Source organism: Nomascus leucogenys, chromosome 11, assembly GCF_006542625.1.
Source record: "Nomascus leucogenys isolate Asia chromosome 11, Asia_NLE_v1, whole genome shotgun sequence".
NCBI classification, from domain to species: Eukaryota; Metazoa; Chordata; class Mammalia; order Primates; family Hylobatidae; genus Nomascus; species Nomascus leucogenys.
The window spans coordinates 100,462,066-100,480,958 of NC_044391.1; the positions used below are offsets into that span (position 1 = coordinate 100,462,066).

The 18,893-nt window shown below is 42.2% G+C and overlaps 1 protein-coding gene across 1 annotated transcript in view; it reads left to right on the top strand.

Moving 5' to 3' along the window:
• The first annotated feature begins 7,913 nt into the window (after nt 1-7,913).
• Nucleotides 7,914-18,893, top strand: part of LOC100586660 (mitofusin-1) — a 45,912-nt gene continuing 34,932 nt past the window's right edge. Inside the window, exons 1-3 of the mRNA XM_030822849.1 lie at nt 7,914-8,033; nt 9,111-9,229; nt 12,220-12,355. Coding sequence (XP_030678709.1) covers nt 9,118-9,229; nt 12,220-12,355 — 248 coding nt within the window. The 5' untranslated portion in view covers nt 7,914-8,033; nt 9,111-9,117. The remainder of the gene's footprint in view (nt 8,034-9,110; nt 9,230-12,219; nt 12,356-18,893) is intronic.

Genomic DNA, 18,893 nt, shown 5'->3' on the forward strand with positions numbered 1-18,893 from the left:
GTAAGTTTAAAAACTAAGATTTTAAGACTATTAGAGTTGTTAGGAATTTACTTTGTACTAGTGATTTGAAAAATAATTTTCTGGATAACGAATTTCCATACTAAAGCATCAGTCACCACCAATTCCTTATTTCTCCTTAGTAACTTTGGTGTTAAAGTGGTAACTATCTGAACCCAAAATAAATTTGTGAAGAGTAATTTATTCATTCTAAAAAGAAATTTTCGGCCGGGCGCAGTGGCTCACGCTTGTAATCCCAGCACTTTGGGAGGCCAAGGCGGGCGGATCACGAGGTCAGGAGATCGAGACCACGGTGAAACCCCGTCTCTACTAAAAATACAAAAAAATTAGCTGGGGGTGGTGGCAGGCGCCTGTAGTCCCAGCTACTCGGAGAGGCTGAGGCAGGAGAATGGCGTGAACCCGGGAGGCGGAGCTTGCAGTGAGCCGAGATTGCGCCACTGCACTCCAGCCTGGGCGACAGAGCGAGACTCCGTCTCAAAAAAAAAAAGAGATTTTCTTACATTGCTAGAAAAGAATATTAAAGTATCTACTAATCTTATTCCCATACTTTATGAAGGGTGATTATTTAGAGAGTTTTAAAAGAAATTAACAGAACATTTAAAAGTGTGTTCTTTGTTGTTTGTTTTTAAATAGGCAAATGACTCTAACCTGACATCTTTTCTCGCCTTGCTAGAAATATTGAGCTGAATGAATTACATTCCGAAAATGTAATGAATAGTACATATTTTGAATGAAAACTCAAAAGTTTTTTAGTTTTAAATATCTTGTCCAGAGAGTGTATCCACTACTGAAAAATACTGCAGTTGAATCATTGATATTTTCACCTTTACTCTTCATTTCTTTCTTATTTTTATTTTTATTTTTATTTTTTTTTGAGACCGAGTCTCGCTCTGTCGCCCAGGCTGGAGTGCAGTGGCGCAACCTCGGCTCACTGCAAGCTCCGCCTCCCGGGTCCACGCCATTCTCCTGCCTCAGCCTCTCCGAGTAGCTGGGACTACAGGCGCCCGCCACCACGCCCGGCTAATTTTTTGTATTTTTTTAGTAGAGACGGGGTTTCACCGTGGTCTCGATCTCCTGACCTCGTGATCCGCCCGCCTCGGCCTCCCAAAGTGCTGGGATTACAAGCGTGAGCCACTGCGCCTGGCCTCACCTTTACTCTTCAAAGTAAAGCTGAAATCAGAAATTGGAATCATATTCAGCAAATGTAATTTCTGGTGGGTAATTTTTTTTTTTCTTTTTAAGGCTATTCACCATGCTGTTCTGGATTTTGGTTGGCTGAAATTTGAGAATACGGAATTCCCATGTTTCCTGCCTACCCTGTTCATTTGTGGTAATGTCCAGAATGGCATTATTTGTCTTTTTCTGTTTTTCTTTTATAAGAGAGGCCCAGGCAGACCTCAGACTCCTGGGCTCAAGCAATCCACCTGCCTTAGCCTACCAAAGTGCTGGGATTACAGTCATGAGCCTCCACTCCCGGCCTTATTCATCTTTTTTTAAATACATTATTTCTGAAATTATATTCTATGGCTGATTACTGTTATCTTTACAGTTCATCTTATTTGGGTTTTCAGAAAGTTTCAAAAGATTAAAGTTTTCCCAACTAACAAGGTAAGTTGCCATGAACTAAACGTGTCCCCCTCAAAATTCGTATGTTCAAATCCTAATCCCCAATGTGATGGTATCAGAAGATGGGGCCTTTGGTATATGATTAGGTCATAAAAGTGGAGCCCTCATGAATGGGATTAGTGCCGTTATAAAAGGGATCCCAGAGAGCGCTCACCTGTTTTCCATGTGAGGATAGAATGAGAAGTCAGCAGTCTGCAACCTGGAAGAGAGCCTCACCAGAACCTAACCACACTGGCACCTTGATCTCAGACTTCCGGCCTCCAGAACTGTGAGAAATTTCTGTTGTTTATAGGCCACTCAGTCTATGGTACATTGTTATAGTAGCCTATATTGACTAAGATAGAGTAGATTTGTTTTGATTCTTCCTTCCATCTGTTCTCCAAACTCTTAAAATAAGTTATTCCCTTCATGCCATATCCCACATCACTTGCTTGTATACCCTGTAAATATTTTATATATACCTGCCTGGCATCAGTTTGTGCTGAATTTGTAAATTTTGAATGTGTCTATTTTAGATTTTAAGCAGAACATTATGGCACAGATCTTAATAACTTCTTTATGGTTACAATATTCTGGTTAAATTCCTTATGGCATTCATCCATTGTTAGTGAGCAACTAAGATGCCGAAGAAGGACCTAACCTAGAATGACACAATATTAGATCTGGGATGAACCTTAGAGATATAGTCTAGATTCAAAGTGAAAAACATGTAAAAATAATTGTGTCTGGGTGTCACCACAGGCTTACTCCTGTAATCTCAGCTCTTTGGGAGGCCAAGGCAGGAGGATCACCTGAGGCCAGCCTGGGCGACATAGTGAGATCCCACCTATACAAAAATTTAAAATAGGCTGGGCGCGGTGGCTTAATGCCTGTAATCCCAGCAGGGAGGCCAAGGCGGGCAGATCATGAGATCAGGAGATCAAGACCATCCTGACTAACATGGTGAAACCCCATCTCTACTAAAAATACCAAAAAAAAAAAAAAAATAGCCAGGCATGGTGGCGGTCGCCTGTAGTCCCAGCTACTTGGGAGGCTGAGGCAGGAGAATGGTGTGAACCTGAACCCGGGAGGCGGAGCTTGCAGTGAGCCGAGATAGCGCCACTGCAGTCCAGCCTGGGCGAAAGAGCGAGTCTCTGTCTCAAAAAAAATTTTTTTTTAAATAAGCCAGGTATGGTGGTGTGTGCCTGTAGTCCCACCTACTTGGGAGGCTGAGGTGAGAGGATTGCTTGAGCTCAGGAGTTCAAGGCTGCAGTGAGCTATTATGGATCATGCCACTGCACTTCAGCCTGGGCAGACAGAGTGAGACCCTGTCTCTAATAATAATAACAACAATAATTGTATATGGTATGTAGTTTTTACTTTCATGGTTGTAAATTATGTGGTATAAAATTTAATTGGCACAACACTTTGATTCATGAATATTTTTACTTAGGACAAAATTAACTTTTTAAGAAAAGCAAATTGGTGAAAAATATGAAGTAAATAATAATAGTCATACATGGATATGGAAAAAGTTGGGTAGGTGACACATGAATGACTGAAATTGGAGAATACAGAATTCTAGACAAAACTGGTTTATACTTCAGAAAAATGATCTTCTAATATCATTAGTCAAATGCTTTTTAAGGTAGAATAAACATGACAAACTCCCAACCACTCTTCAAATAATTTTCCTTAAAGTTAAAATGTGCCCTGTGTTTTTTATGGAATGTCATACCAAACACTTAGAGAAAATAACATATTAAAAAATAAAGGACAAAAGCATATGACTCTGATTTGTAATCCCTGTTCAGTAGCAATAAATTGTGTGACTATGACCATGAACAGTAGATGTAATGTTACTAAGTTTTTCTTAAATAGTCCATGGGTTCTGCAACTCCTTAAAACAAGCTTGTCCAACCCACGGCCCAACACAAATTTGTAAACTTTATTGAAATGTTATGAGATTTATTTGCAATTTTTTGTTTTGTTTTGTTTTCATGCTCATCAGCTATTGTTAGTGTATTTTATGTGTGACCCAAGACAATATTTCTTCCAATGTGGCCCAGGGAAGCCAAAAGATTGGACACCCCCTTCCTTAAAAACTTTTTTTTTTTTTTTTTAACCTTAAAAACTTCTATTTTTGGCCGGGCACGTTGGCTCACGCTTGTAATCCCAGCACTTTGGGAGGCCGAGGCGGGCGGATCACGAGGTCAGGACATCGAGACCACGGTGAAACCCTGTCTCTACTAAAAATACAAAAAATTAGCCGGGCGTGGTGGCGGGCGCCTATAGTCCCAGCTACTCGGAGAGGCTGAGGCAGGAGAATGGCGTGAACCCGGGAGGCGGAGCTTGCAGTGAGCCGAGATTGCGCCACTGCACTCCAGCCTGGGCGACAGAGCGAGACTCCGTCTCAAAAAAAAAAAAAAAAAAAAAAAAAAAAACTTCTATTTTTACGGGCTGGGCGCGGTGGCTCACGCCCGCCCGTAATTCCAACACTTTGGGAGGCTGAGGCGGGTGGATCACCTGAGGTCAGGAGTTTGAGACCAGCCTGGCCAACATGGTGAAACCCTGTCTCTACAGAAATAGAAAAATTAGCCAAGCATGGTGGCGGATGCCTGTAATCCCAGCTACTCGGGAGGCTGAGGCAGGAGAATCGCTTGAATCCGGGAGGTGGAAGTTGCAGTGAGCCGAGATCGTGCCATTGCACTCCAGCCTGGGCAACTAAGCGGGACTACTCAAAAAAACAAAACCAAGCCAAACAAAACAAAAAGACTATTTTACTATGCTTCTATTTAACCAACAGCTATGGAATATCTACTATCAAGCCAAGTGCTCAGGAATACAAAGATAAACTATGGTTCTTGACCTCAAAGAGATTTACCATGTAATGCAGGAAACTGTCACCTTTCTGAACTACAATTCAGTTAAATATCAAATTGACTTTCATGTATCTAAGTATTTGCCTTTTGTATAATGCTACCTACCATACACGTTCTTGTAAGTTTTTTATATACTTGTGATTCAGTACTTCCAAAATATATGCAGAATGACTAAAGTTTATACTCCCATCAGCAAGATCATGTTTCCTCACAGGCTTATCAACAATATCATACAACATTTAAATTTCCTGTAAATCTTAAGGGTATAAAATAGCACATTATTATTGTTTAAATTTGCATAATCTGATTACTAACAAGGTTGAGACTATTTAATATGCTTATTAGTCATTTTAACTTTCATTTTGTGAACTGCTTCTCCCTATCCTTTGTCTGCTTTTCTGTTGGGTTTTCTGCTCTATTTTCCGAAGTTCTTTATTTTTAACTATTGATTTTTGTTGGCAATATATACTGCAAAAAATAGATTTCCTATGTGTCTGTTATGGATGTCTTTTGTTGAACAGAAATCCTTAAATTTAATGTAATAGATTCATCACATTTTCCCTTTACATTGTACCTCCTGCCTGTTAATTTTACAAAATTCTCTCCAACTAAAATGTCCCCAAATTATTTTCCTACGTTTTTTCCTAGTTTTCTGGTTTTACTTTTCATGTTTAGGTCTTATACCCATCTGAATTTGTATATATATATGATTCAAACTTTATTTTTGTTAATTAAACTGAACCAATTTCTCCAATGCGATAAAATAATTTATCTTACCCAGTGATTAATAATACCAATTTTATCATATACCAACTCCCCATGGACATAATTAGCTTGTAAATCTGTGTCTTACACAATTACATTCCATTGTTTGTTCCTCCAAGAGTATCACATACTTTATAGTAACAACATGCTTTAAATATTAAGAGTTGGGTAAGTATAGGCAGAGAACAAGGGAAATAAAGAGAAACGGTTGATAATTAAAAAAATAATAAATATTAGAGCTTTGCTTATAGCAAATAAATATTAAATAAATATTAGGACTTATTATAAATATGTATTAAACTTTAGCAATTACTTCTTCTGCATGTATTGAGATAAATGTGGGTTTCCTCCTTTGGTCTGTCAGTATTATGGATTATATTGATTTCTGTTTGATGATTTCTGTATTCCTAGGAAAACCCTACTTAGATAAAAAAAAATTTAATACAACGTTGGCCTCAGGTTGCTAATATTCCCTATGTTTGCCTCTGTAGTCCGTAAGTGTGATTTTTTTTTTTTTTTTTTTTTTTTCTGGAGACTGAGTCTCACTCTGTCACCCAGGCTGGAGTGCAGTAGCGTGATGTTGGCTCACTGAAACCTCTGCCTCCCGGATTCAAGTGATTCTCCCGCCTCAGCCTCTGGAGTAGCTGGGACTACAGGCACCTGCCACCACGCCTGGCTAATTTTTGTATTTTTTATTAGAGACGAAGTTTCACCATATTGGACAGGCTGGTCTCGAACTCCTGACCTCATGATCCACACGCCTCGGCCTCCCAAACTGCTGGGATTAAAGGCGTGAGCCATCGCGCCCGGCAAGATTAATCTTTTCGTTAAACACGTAATAGAAAGTTAACCCTAAAATCATCTAGACCTGGCTATTTTTGAATATGTGGGAAACTTAGCCTATTCGAGTTTTCTATTTTTTCTCGGTCTAATTTTGGTATTTGATGTTTTCCCAGATTTTATACTTCATCTAAGCTTTTCAATTTGTTGGCATTTATATTACATATCTATGGTTATTCTCCCCTTAATTTGTGTCTTCTCTCATTTTTTATGTTCTTGAACAGATTTGGCAGTGACACATCAAATTGATAATTTCTTTCAAATAACGTTAGTTTTTGTTAATATCTATGTTGGTTTTAGCCTTTATATTTTAATTCTTTTCCTTCTTTGTGTTTACTCTCCTGGCTTTTTGGTAATATATGTGTTCCACACACACATACAAAAGCAATGGATTAAATTTCTTATTACTATATTAAACATTTAATTACTGTGCTATAATTTATAGCCTGTAATATGTCACTCTTGCTTTAAAATACAGTAATTATATTAAATATAATTATTAAGTACAGAACTAATAAAAGGATACCATCATGATTTTTAAAATTCAAACAAAATGGAGTAAAATTTCCCTTTGAGACTACCTACGCTCAGAACTGATGGATCAGCTGGCACGACCCAGACCCATTAAACTGGCTCATCTGATCTAGTGTCCCCCAACCCAGGAACTGACTCCTGCAGAAAGACAGCTTCCACTCCCTGTGATTTCATCCCTGACCAATCAGCACTCCTGGCTCAGTGGCCTCCCCCAACCCACCAAATTGTCCTTAAAAATTCTGCTCCCCAATGCTGCTCGGGGAGACTGATTTCAGTAATAACAAAACTCCAGTCTCCCACACAGCCGGCTCTGCGTGACTGTCTTTATTTGCAATTCCCCTGTCTGTTGGAAAGCTTTTTTTTTTTTTTGTCTGAGATGGAGTCTGGCTCTGTCGCCCAGGCTGGAGTGCAGTGGCGCGATCTTGGCTCACTGTAACCTCCGCCTCCCGGGTTCAAGCAATTCTCTGCCTCAGGCTCCTGAGTAGCTGGAACTACAGGCGCCCGCCACCACGCCCGGCTACTTTTTGTATTTTTAGTAGAGACGGGCTTTCACCGTGTTAGCCAGGATGCTCCTGATCTCCTGACCTTGTGATCCGCCCGCCTCGGCCTCCCAAAGTGCTGAGATTACAGGCGTGAGCGACCCCGCCCGGCCTGGAAAGCTTTTTAAGCTCGGAAAGTAATACGATCTGGATTTCTTTTCTTTTGTCTTTTTATTTATTTATTTGGAGACAATGTCTCGCTCTCTTGCCCAGGCTGGAGTGCAGTGGCACGATAAATCACAGTTCGCTGCAGCCCCGGGCCCAAACAATCCCCCCACCTCAGCCTCCGAAGTAGCTGGGACCACAGGTGTGTGCCACCACGCCTTGCTAGGTTTTTAAATTTTTTTTAATTTTTAATTTTTTTATTTTGTAGAGACGGGGAGAAGGAAGTGGGTCGGGGGCGGGGGGCGCCTCTCTATGTTAGCCGGGCTGGTCTCGAACTTCTGGGCTTAAGAGATATCCCACCCCTTTGGTATCCCAAAGTGCTGGGATTACAGGCGTCAGCTACCACCATCATTGGAAGCTAGCTCAGCCTAGGCTGGGCAGAGACTTGGACACTTTGAGGGGAGAAGGGAGGGGAAGAAGTTGGAAGGGGGAACGTAAAACCACTCTCCTTGTAGCAGTCTCTGCCCACAACAAACCTTGCCTTCTGCCCTTAAGGAAAATGGCGCCTGGCATAGATGCGCTTCCGGCCACGGAGCCAAACAGAGCAGAGGAGGCAAGAGGCCGGAAGTGACCGCCCTTTGCCACTCCCCCTGCCTCCTCTCAGCCTTTAACTTCTCGGGAAGATGAGGCAGTTTGGGATCTGTGGCCCGGTTGCTGTTGCCCGGTGATAGTTGGAGCGGAAACTGTGAGTGCCGGCTGCCTCGACAGCTAGCACGTTTGCGACGCTCGGAGTGACCTTCGAGCTACTGGGGACTGGGCGCGGGAGTCGTGCACGCAGCGTTCTGTGACGAGGCGCCGCCCGCCGCGGTCCTGTGGGAAAGGAGAGAGCCTACTGTGGGGCGAACGGGGCTGGCGGCCGAGTCGAGCCCACGGAGCCCACGAGGCCGTGCTCCGGGGTGGGAGTGGGGGATCCGGACCTGGACGGTCGTGCGCCGGGGGCGGGGGGCGGGTGGGGGGGGACTCTGGCCCTGACTCCTGCGCCCGGTGTGGGAAGGTGGGAGGCCTTTTCTAAGGCAGGTGTTCACACCGGCGGGACCGGGGCGTTACCCACACCCGACTTTTCCCACGCAGCTCCTTCGCGCGGTCATTTCTTGACTCTCTGGAAGAATCCGCCTTCTTTATGGCCACTGTTCCTTTCCATGTACACACCAGGATTAGAGCGTGATTATTTGTCTTTGGTGTCTTTTTCTTGAGAAACCACCTATGCTTTCTTAAACTTATATTCCTTGAAGTTTCTGGTACTTTGGCTGGAAGCGTTAATGCCCTCTTGAAGCCTTACCTCCTCATTTGTAGTGATGAACTCCGTCTTTCTAAATGTCAGCCTCACATTGTGATCTTAGAATTTTATTTCCTCACTCTGCATATCCACCCCTACTCACCTAGAGCTTCAGGTTGAGAAACTTAGTAACTTCGTTATTGTTTGTGAACCTGGCTTCGTCTCACTAACCCTGTTCCCTGATGTACTTTAGAGTCACATGCAGTGACAAACTTAGTCACAATTAGTTTCGTCTTCACCAAAGGGAAATTGAGTAGAAATTGCAACCAAGATTTTGGCTAATAGATTTAACTTATTTTCGTGAAATATCATTCAAAAGTCATCTCTAATTGTCTGACTAGGACACTCCCAAAAAAGAATTACCTGAAAACATTTTGCCGCATAATTTATTTCATTGGGAAGTTGATGACTGTCACTGGTGTGTCATCAGTTTGCATGTCTATCATCAACTTTAGTTTGTGCTTTTCTAACTTTATCTCCCTCTAGTAGCATAATGGCAGAACCTGTTTCTCCACTGAAGCACTTTGTGCTGGCTAAGAAGGCGATTACTGCAATCTTTGACCAGTTACTGGAGTTTGTTACTGAAGGATCACATTTTGTTGAAGGTTAGTTCTTCTTAAGTTCTTAATTACTGTTGAAAATATATAAAAGTGCTTATTCTTTCAACGTTAGTTATTGAACACATGTATAGGGCATTGTACTGTATACTATGAGAAGTACCATAATGAATAAAACCCCTTTCTACCCTCCAGAAGGGGAAAGTTAAATGGTATTAATAACAACTAAGAACTTTAGTATATTAATAGCTCATTTAATTTTCATCACCACTAGGTGATGAGAAATAGCTATATTAATAGTTCATTTAACTTTCATCACCACCATCTTTCATTTTAAAGATGAAGAAACCAAGTCAAAGAAAAGTTAAACAGTTTGCCCAAGATCACACAGCTAATAAGTGCCCAGACAAAAAATCAGGCAGTCCACATTTAACCATTATACTTGTCTCCTCCCCAACTTAGCAGTTAAGCCAAGACCTCAGACATATCTCATTCTCTCGAATGAGGCTGAGTTGCAGTGGAAAGGGGGAAAAAGGAGTTTCATAACTGTTAAAGGTGATGAGGAATGTCTTACTAGGGAATACTTCTTTTTTTTTTTTTTTTTTTTGAGACGGAGTTATAACTGTTAAAGGTGATGAGGAATGTCTTACTAGGGAATACTTTTTTTTTTTTTTTTTTGAGACGGAGTCTTGTCTTGTTGCCCAGGCTGGAGTGCAGTGGCGTGTTCTCGGCTCACTGCAGCCTCCACTTCCTGGGTTCAAGCGATTCTTCTGCCTCAGCCTCCCAAGTAAATGGGACTACAGTGCACGTGCCACCATGCCTAGCTAATTTTTGTATTTTTAGTAGAGACAGGGTTTCACCATATTGGTCAGGCTGTTCTCGGACTCCTGACCCCATGCCACCCCTCTTGGCCTCCCAAAGTGCTGCGATTACAGGCGTGAGCCACCACACCCAGCCGGGAATACTTCTTTGGAGATAACTGTTGAAATTTTTTTCTGGTTCTTATGTACCTCTCGGCCAGGCGCCCTGACTCACACCTGTAATCCCAGCACTTTGGGAGTCCAAGATGGGCAGATTACCTGAGGTTAGAAGTTCAAGACCAGCCTGATCAACATGGTGAAACCCTGTCTGTACTTAAAAATACAAAAATTAGCTGGGCATGGTGGTGGACGCCTGTAATCCTAGCTACTCAGGAGGCTCGAGGAGGGAGAATCGCTTGAACCCGGGAGGCAGAGGTTGCAGTGAACCGAAGTCGCGCACTGCACTCCAGCCTGGGTGACAGAGTGAGACTCCATCTCAAAAAAAAAAAAAAAAAAAAGATTATGTACCTCTCAACTATACAATGGAAAGGGAGGGGTTCTGTAAATTTTTCCAGCGACAGTGGGGAAACCTTTGGTAGATTGGGAATCAAACTTTTTTTTTCATGTGTCTCCCAACCGTCTCTTACCAGATTTTGAGCTCCTTTAGGGCAGGAGCCTGGGACTCATTGTATTCCTATCACCAGACTTGACACAATTCAATGCTGAATGAGAAAAAAAAAAAAATAGTAGTATAGAATCTTTGTTTCCAATTAGGAAATAATTTGAGCTGGCACAGTTGACTTTTTAAAAATATTTTTTTCTAAAAAAATTAATAGGAAGTGAAAATGAAGTTAAATGTGTATTGTGCGTGTTATAGATCATGCATCATGCTAGGCACTAGTGAAATGGCAGCTTTAGAATCTGAATTCAGTCTTACAGGTTTTAGAACCTCTAAAAATGTTGCAAAAAGGAGACAAAGCAAATACATCAGGAAAAACATACAAGAGCAAAAATAAAATGAAAAGCAAAAATAAACGTAATGATACTTAAACCAGTCTGTCCATTATTCAGCAAATTGCACAGAAAAGTATGGTGAGATATGAGAAGCTGAATTGGATGTGCACTGGAGAAGTTTTCAGTGGCAGTGTTTGTCTTTAATTAGGGTCATTCAGATAGCCAGATGAATCTTTTTGTTTTTGTTTTTGTATTTTTGAGACGATGTCTCACTCTGTCACCCAGGTTGGAGTGCAGTGGCACCATCTCAGCTCACTGCAAACTCTGCCTCCGGATTCAAGTGATTTCCAGCTAATTTTTATATTTTTAGTAGAGATGGTGTTTTACCATATTGTCCAGGCTGGTCACGAACTCCTGACCTCAAGTGATCTGCCCACTTTGGCCTCCCAAAGTGCTAGGATTATAGGCGTGAGCCCCCACGCCCACATGAATCTTCATGTCTTTACCTTCAAAAAGAGGTGATAAGAATGTAAACATCAAGTTATCTCCTATTCCTGAGTTATAAACAAAACTGAAAGATTTTTCTATTTTCCAAACCCAGGCTTTTTCAACTACCTCCAGCCATGGAGGAGAGGTGAGGGCTGGGATGTGCGGTTAAACCCTAAACCTGATGAGAGTGAGAGTGGGCTACAGTCTGATGAGATAGAGTGCATTCAGGGTGGTATGGCTGTAGACGGGATACAACGTGTAATTCTCTTCCTTCTCTGTCTTTGTGTTAAGTGAGCTGTTTCACCTCATCCCTGGGGGAAGCAGATAGAACGTGGTAAAGTAGCAAGGTCTTTCCTAGCTTGGAGACCTTGAACCATATCTTAATTTCTGAGGGGCTCCTATTCAAACCTCATTTTTTTCTCAGTATGTGGCTCCCCCTTCTGGGCTCAAGATCTGAAGATCCATTCAGTCAGGTTGGAACAATAATAGGTCAGTGTTAGGTTCTAGTTTCTCTCTTTAGAAATGTAGTCTTGTCTCAAGGGTAGCTTGTAGGTTTGAGACCTAGAAGTCTCCAACTTTTGACTGTGCCCTTGCAACTTTTAATATTCTTGAAATTCTTTTGGGCGGGATTCTTGTGACCCATTGCCACGGAGTATGCACCTTTTACCAAACATTCAGATGCTGTGGGTGGCATGTTAACATAAAGCCAAAATACATACAATCTTAGGTATTCCATTATATAACCAACTTAATATTCATTTATATCACTTTTCTAATGCCATTTCAATTTTGCAGCAACATATAAGAATCCAGAACTTGATCGAATAGCCACTGAAGATCATCTGGTAGAAATGCAGGGATATAAAGACAAGCTTTCCATCATTGGTGAGGTGCTATCTCGGAGACACATGAAGGTGGCATTTTTTGGCAGGTAATTATTTATTATTACTTCTAAGATTAGTTTCCAGGAATCAGCTTTGTGTCTGATGTTTCAACAAGTAATATTTCTCCTATCCTCCCCCAGCCCCACAAGTTTCTGCCTGTGTTGAACGTTAAAGCTGTTAGTTAGCATGTTAAAGAATTTGTGCATTTTACCTCCTGGTATAAAATGAAGCTTTATGAAAGTCAATCGTATTTTTACCTTTTAATGATTCTCATCTCTAAGAATTGGCTCTTAGTTTTAAGAATGGAAATATAGATAAATGATAAGCATACTTTGTGTTTTACTCTTTTAAGTTTACTTGATTATGTGAAAGTTAAAGAAGCTAGGATGAAATCACTTTTGTCATACCTAGACAGGCCTAGAAGGAAAGAGGCGCTTGTCTGAGGTAACTATTTCCAAGGACTTTCTAGAAATTCTTTCAAATCTCCTGCTTTGATAAGACTTATCAGTAAACATACTTTAGGACTGCCTTAATTCAGATAAAATGTTTTTCAGGAGAGTTCTTGCCCAGTAATGGCATCTCCACCAATGTATTGACAATAACTGGCGTTGAACCTCTGGAACCAAATAACTCTTGTTTCTAGGCAGCTTATGTAAATCTCTTTTTGCTAATAAAAACTCCTCTTACCCTCACTGAATGCACTGGTGTGCCATTCCATGCATTCCAGATTATAATCTTTATTTTTGATTCCCAAGTAAACTCAGCTTTTTTTTTTTTTTTTTTTTTTTTTTTCTCGAGAGGGAGTATCACTCTGTCGCCCACGCTGGAGTGCAGTGGCACAATCTCGGCTCGCTGCAACCTCCACATCCCGGGTTCAAGCAATTCTCCTGCCTGAGCCTCCCTGGTAGCTGGAATTATAGGCGTGTGCCACCATACCTGGCTAATTTTTGTATTTTTAGTAGAGATGGAGTTTCACCATGTTGGCCAGGCTAGTCTTGAACTCCTGACCTCAGGTGATCCACCCGCCTTGGCCTCCCAAAGTGTTGTAATTACAGGCGTGAGCCACCGCATCCAGCCTAATTTTTTTTTTTTTTTTTGAGACGGAGTCTCACTCTGTTGCCAGGTTGGAGTGCAGTGGCACCATCTCGGCTCACTGCAACCTCCGCCTCCCGAGTTCAAGCAATTCTCCTGCCTCAGCCTCCCTAGTAGCTGGGACTACAGGCGCATGCTGCCACACCCGGCTAATTTTTTTTTTTTTTTTTTGTATTTTAGTAGAGATGGGGTTTCACCATGTTGCCCAGGCTGGTCTCGAACTCCTGAGCCCAGGCAATCCACCCACCTTGACCTCCTAAAGTGCTGGGATTACAGGCATGAGCCACTGTGCCTGGCTAATGTAGAGGTGATTTTCTTTAGTGTCTTTCTTAAGGTTGACAATTATCTGGTTCACAGGTTGTAAGGATTATGGCGGGGAGAAAAGGGCAGTGATCAGGTACATCTTCTAAAATTTTCAACTCCATCATTCCTAGAGGGAGAGTAGGAGGCGTACATTGGTATAACAATCCAGAGTGATAGGGTGATCTCTGCCACAGCTTATATGCAAAGACAAATGACTAGCTCCATAACTGGTTATTCAGCTATCATGTGCTGTGTACCAACAGAGGCATTTATTTACTAAACTAACTTCGTAGGCCTTCTAAGCTATTTCCCATCGTAGGGCTTTTGCCCTTGCAATTCCCTTTGCCTACGACTCTCGTTTCCTTGTTCTATCTATGTCTAGTGCCTTCTCACTCTTCATATTTCATCCTAAATGTTAACTACCTCGGACACCTTCTCTGACCACTCTTATCTAAATTATTCCTTCTTAGTTATTTTTTGTTAAAGCACCCTGTTAATGTCTTTCAACACTTTCCACAAAGCTCTTATTTTATGTTTTTATTTTCTGCTTCTCCCACTTGACCATATTCTCAGGGCCTTACCCAGAGTCTGGCATGAGACAGCTCCATTTAAAAAGATCCTTCTTCAGATTAGGGTGGAGTAGGAAGGAAGAGCCTCCTGGGAAGGTGATGACTCAACTGTCCTACTGAGAATGAGAAATAGGTATAGCTTTGGATGTGAAAAAGGTCCAAAAGCTCATTTCTTGCAGAAAGCCGTAAATAGAAAGGGGTAGGGAGACCACGGTGTGTCTGGAGAACTCAAGTAGTTGAATTTAAGGTGTTAATGAAACAATAGCAAAAGAAGAGACTTTGTAAGCAAAAGCCAGATTGTAAAAGACCTTGTATTAATATATCATGGTAAGGTGTTCTGCGTTTGTTTATTTTGGAAAATAGTCATGAGAGGATTGGATGTTACAAGTATAACCTTAGATATAATGGGGAGAATGAATTGAATGAGAACAGGGGTAGGAGGCAGTTGTAGTAATGTTACCAGAAAGGGGCCCCGATCCTAACCCCAAGAGAGGGTTCTTGGACCTTGCGCAAGAAAGAATTCCTGGTGGGTCCATAAAGTGAAAGCAAGCTTATTCAGAAAATAAAGGAACAAAGAATGGCTGCTGCATAGGCAGATCAGTTCCGAACTGCTGCTTTGCTATTTTTATGGTTATTTCTTCATTGTAAGCCAAAGAAAGGGTGGATTACTCATGAGTTTTCCAGGTAAGGGGTAGGCAATTCCCAGAACTGAAGGTTGGTACCTGTATCCCACTTTTTCTTTTTTTGGGAGACAGAATTTCGCTCTTGTCACCCAGGCTGCAGCGCAATGGCATGATCTTGGCTCACTGCAACCTTTGCCTCCCAGCTTCAAGCGATTCTCCTGCCTCAGCCTCCCTATAGTAGCTGGGATTACAGGAGTGCACCACCACACCCAGCTAATCTTTGTATTATTTGTAGAGATGGGATTTCACCATGTTGGCCAGCCTGGTCTTGAGCCACCATGCCCACCTGATACCTCCCCTTTTTAGTCCATATATCCATCCATTCTGGATGTTGCCATGGCATCTAAACTGTATATATCATATACATATCATATATATATTACAATGAGCAGTGAGGACGACCAGAGGTCACTTTCATCGCCTTCTTGGTTTTGGTGGGATTTGGCCACTTCTTTTATCAGCAAAGTCTTTGTGACGTGTATATTGTGCCAACCTCCTATCTCATTCTGTGACTTAAAATGCCTAATCTCCTGGGAATGCAGCCCAATAGGTCTCATCCTCATTTTACCCAGCCCCTGTTGAAGATGGAGTTGCTCTACTTCAAACACCTCTGATAGTAGTATAGGCAAGAAATTGTGTGCGTTTAATACAACTATATATATTCAAGTGTAGTTACCAAAAAGGCAGTTGGAAATATGAGACTTGGACTAGGGAGAATTCTAGGAAATTTAGGAATGATTGGCTTATGTTGCTGATTGAGATCACAGGAGTTGATGAGATGATCCAGGGAGAGTGTGTAATGAAAAACAATGACAGCACTGGGGAGAGGAAGAGGGGCTATCCATGGAAATGCCAGCCAGGGGCCAGGCATGGTGGCTCACACCTGTAATCCCAGCACTTTGGGAGGCCGAGGTGGGTGGATGGCCTGAGGTCAGGAGTTTGAGACCAGGCTGGCCAACATGGTGAATCCCTGTCTCTACCAAAAGTATAAAAATTAACTGGGTGTGGTGGTACACTCCTGTAATCCCAGCTACTTGGGAGGCCGTGGCAGGAGAATCACTTGAACCCAGGAGGTGGAGGTTGCAGTGAGCTGAGATCGCACCACTGCACTCCAGCCTGGGCCACAGAAGGAGACTCCATCTCAAACAAGAAAAAAAAATGCCAGCCAGGTAAAAGGAAAATTAGAAAGCATTAGTATGGTATAGAAAGAAATATATTTGATCTTTGTCCCATTCTTGTCACAGAGCTTCTAAAACCATAGGAATTTCCTGAGTGATTGGAGTATCTGGTTTTCATAATGAGCCCTCATTGATGACACCTGAATTTATGCTAATGAGTGGTTTAGGGTGGGGCACCTAGATAACCTCAGAGGGTGACCAGTCACCTGAAAGGTTAAGTGATCAGGGGATTAGAGGACTGGAACTTTCCTTCCCACCCACCCATTTCCAGGAAGGGTGGGGGAGGACAGGCTGCAAATTAGGCTTTATGAAAACTCTTGAACAAGATTGGAATTCCAGGTAACTAAACTCATGGTTATGCTGGGAGAGTGGCATGCTGAGAGGGCATGAATGCTCAGGCATCTCATCTGTGTCACTTACAATATCCTTTATAATAAACCAGTAAATGTAAGTATAGTGCTTCCCTGAGTTCTGTGAGCTATTCTGACATTGAACCAAGGTGGGAGGAGGTAGAAATGAATTGAATGATAGGACACCCAGTTGGTGTTTGCTGGAGAACTGCTTCATGCATGTGGAAAAATCCCCATATATCTAGTTATGAAGTGTTCTGTGTTGATTTTGGTAGTAGAGGAGAAAAAGTTTCTATTTCCACAGTTGTTTTTTTTTTGTTTGTTTTGGGAAGGCAGGGTGACAGTGTGTCTCACTTTAGTATGCATAAGAATCATCCCAAGAGCATCCCCAGAGTCTTGATTCTTTAGGTTCACAGTTCACTTGAGGAATCTGCATCATTAATGGGCTCCCCAGATGATTCTTCTATGGGGTAGAGGGACCCAAACTGTAACTATAGTAGGTCCATCACCCAGTGTATGCAGCAAGTTGATATGCTGAGACACCAGGTTGCAGCAGAGAAGAGGTTTAATCGTAGGGTCACCAAATGAGGAGATGGGAGGGAACCTCAATCCATCTCCCCAAGGAATTTGAGGTTAGGCTTTTTAAGATTTTTGGGGTGCCCAAAGTGTAGAGGTCGTTGATTGGTTGGAACTTGCAGAGTGAAGTCATGGGACAGGGAGATAATAAGGCTAGGCTGTATTCGCATGCCGATCCATCCCATTCCTCTGTGGGGGGTCTTCAAACTGGTTGCTGGATTTGGGGGACCCGAAAAACATCTTAAGCTATCCTTAAAAGTGTTATGATTCTAATGTCAGAGCTCCTGTCTATAGGAAGAATGGGGGTGCAAATGGTCAGTATCTGGTGTTACGTGACATTTAGCAACAAGGAAGTGAGCCAAAGTGCAGCCTGATTATTAATGAGCTACAGCCATATTTCTGTCCAGAACCCAGCATGTAATTCTTGTTAACCCCATGGGGACGGTTTCAGAACTACTCTTGAGGATCACTGCAAGGCTTCATGAAATGTCCAGAAAGATAAATTTTAAGAGAGATCATAGGCATCCTTGCAGGATGTGGTATATTGGCAATAAAAGCCAATGTTGAGCTAATGAAGGCAAGAAGGTTCCCTGGGAAGGGAGTTGGGAATGACATCCATAACATAAAGAAAAGTTCTTTCCCTCTTATGCTAAAGGAAAGAGGTAAAACATATGCCGAAAAGATAGGATGCTTTTGCAGTGAACCAAAAGGCTCCCAGTGGTATCTGGGACTTGGGTTGACTTAATGGAAAGCAAGTCCCTGAAGTGAGTATGAGTTGTTCTTTGCATTTCAGAGCCATCAAAAGTGTCCTTTTTCCTATGACTGCATAACAGATTACCCAAAACTTAGCAACTTAACAGCCATTTTATTATGTTCACTGATTCTGTGAGTCAAGAATACAGATAGGGCACAGCAGGGATGTCTTGTCTTTGCTCCGTGGACTCTGGAGCCTTAACTGAGAAGATGTGAAGATTGGGGTGGCTCAACAACTGAGGGTTGAAATAATCTTAAATCTTCACTCACATGTCTGGGACCTGGGCTGGAATGGTTCAAAGACTAGGACTGTTGAGTAGAGCACTACTCAGAGCTCTCCATTTAGCTTGACTTCCTTGCAGCACAGCAGACTCGGGGTAAGTGGACTGTTTACATGGCAAGGCTCCAAGCGCATATATTCCAGGGAACAAGATAGAAGAAGCTGCATTGCCTATTATGACCTAGTCTTGGAAGTCACCCAGTGTCACTCCTTTTTTTTTTTTTTTTTTTTTTTTTGAGACTCAGTCTGGCTCTGTCGCCCAGGCTGGAGTGCAGTGGCACAATCTTGGCTCACTGCAACCTCCACCTCCTGGGTTCAAGCGATTCTTCTGCCTCAGTCTCCTGAGTAGCTGGGATTACAGGGCCCCCCCCCAACACCTGGCTATTTTTTTGTATTTTTAGCAGAGATGGGGTTTCACCATGTTCAGGCTGGTCCCGAACTCCTGACCTCAAGTGATCCACCTACCTTGGCTTCCCAAAGTGCTGGGATTACAGGCGTGAGCCACTGTGCCTGGCCACCCACTGTCACTTCTAATGTGCATTATTTGTTGAAGCAGTCACAAACCATCTCAGATTTAAGGAGATGAGATATTAGACCCCATTTTGTGATGGGAGTAGTGTTGCAGAATTTTGACCTGTGATTTCAAATTGCCACAAAAAGCAAGAAAAGTTGAGGAACGTACTATGAGAAAGGTGGGATTTGTCTTCTTGCACTTTATTTTTTCTGAAATGTACATTGCTAGTATTTGTGTAAGCCAAGTGGTCAATCTTTTCATAAAAATGCAGTCTTAAGAAATCTTAA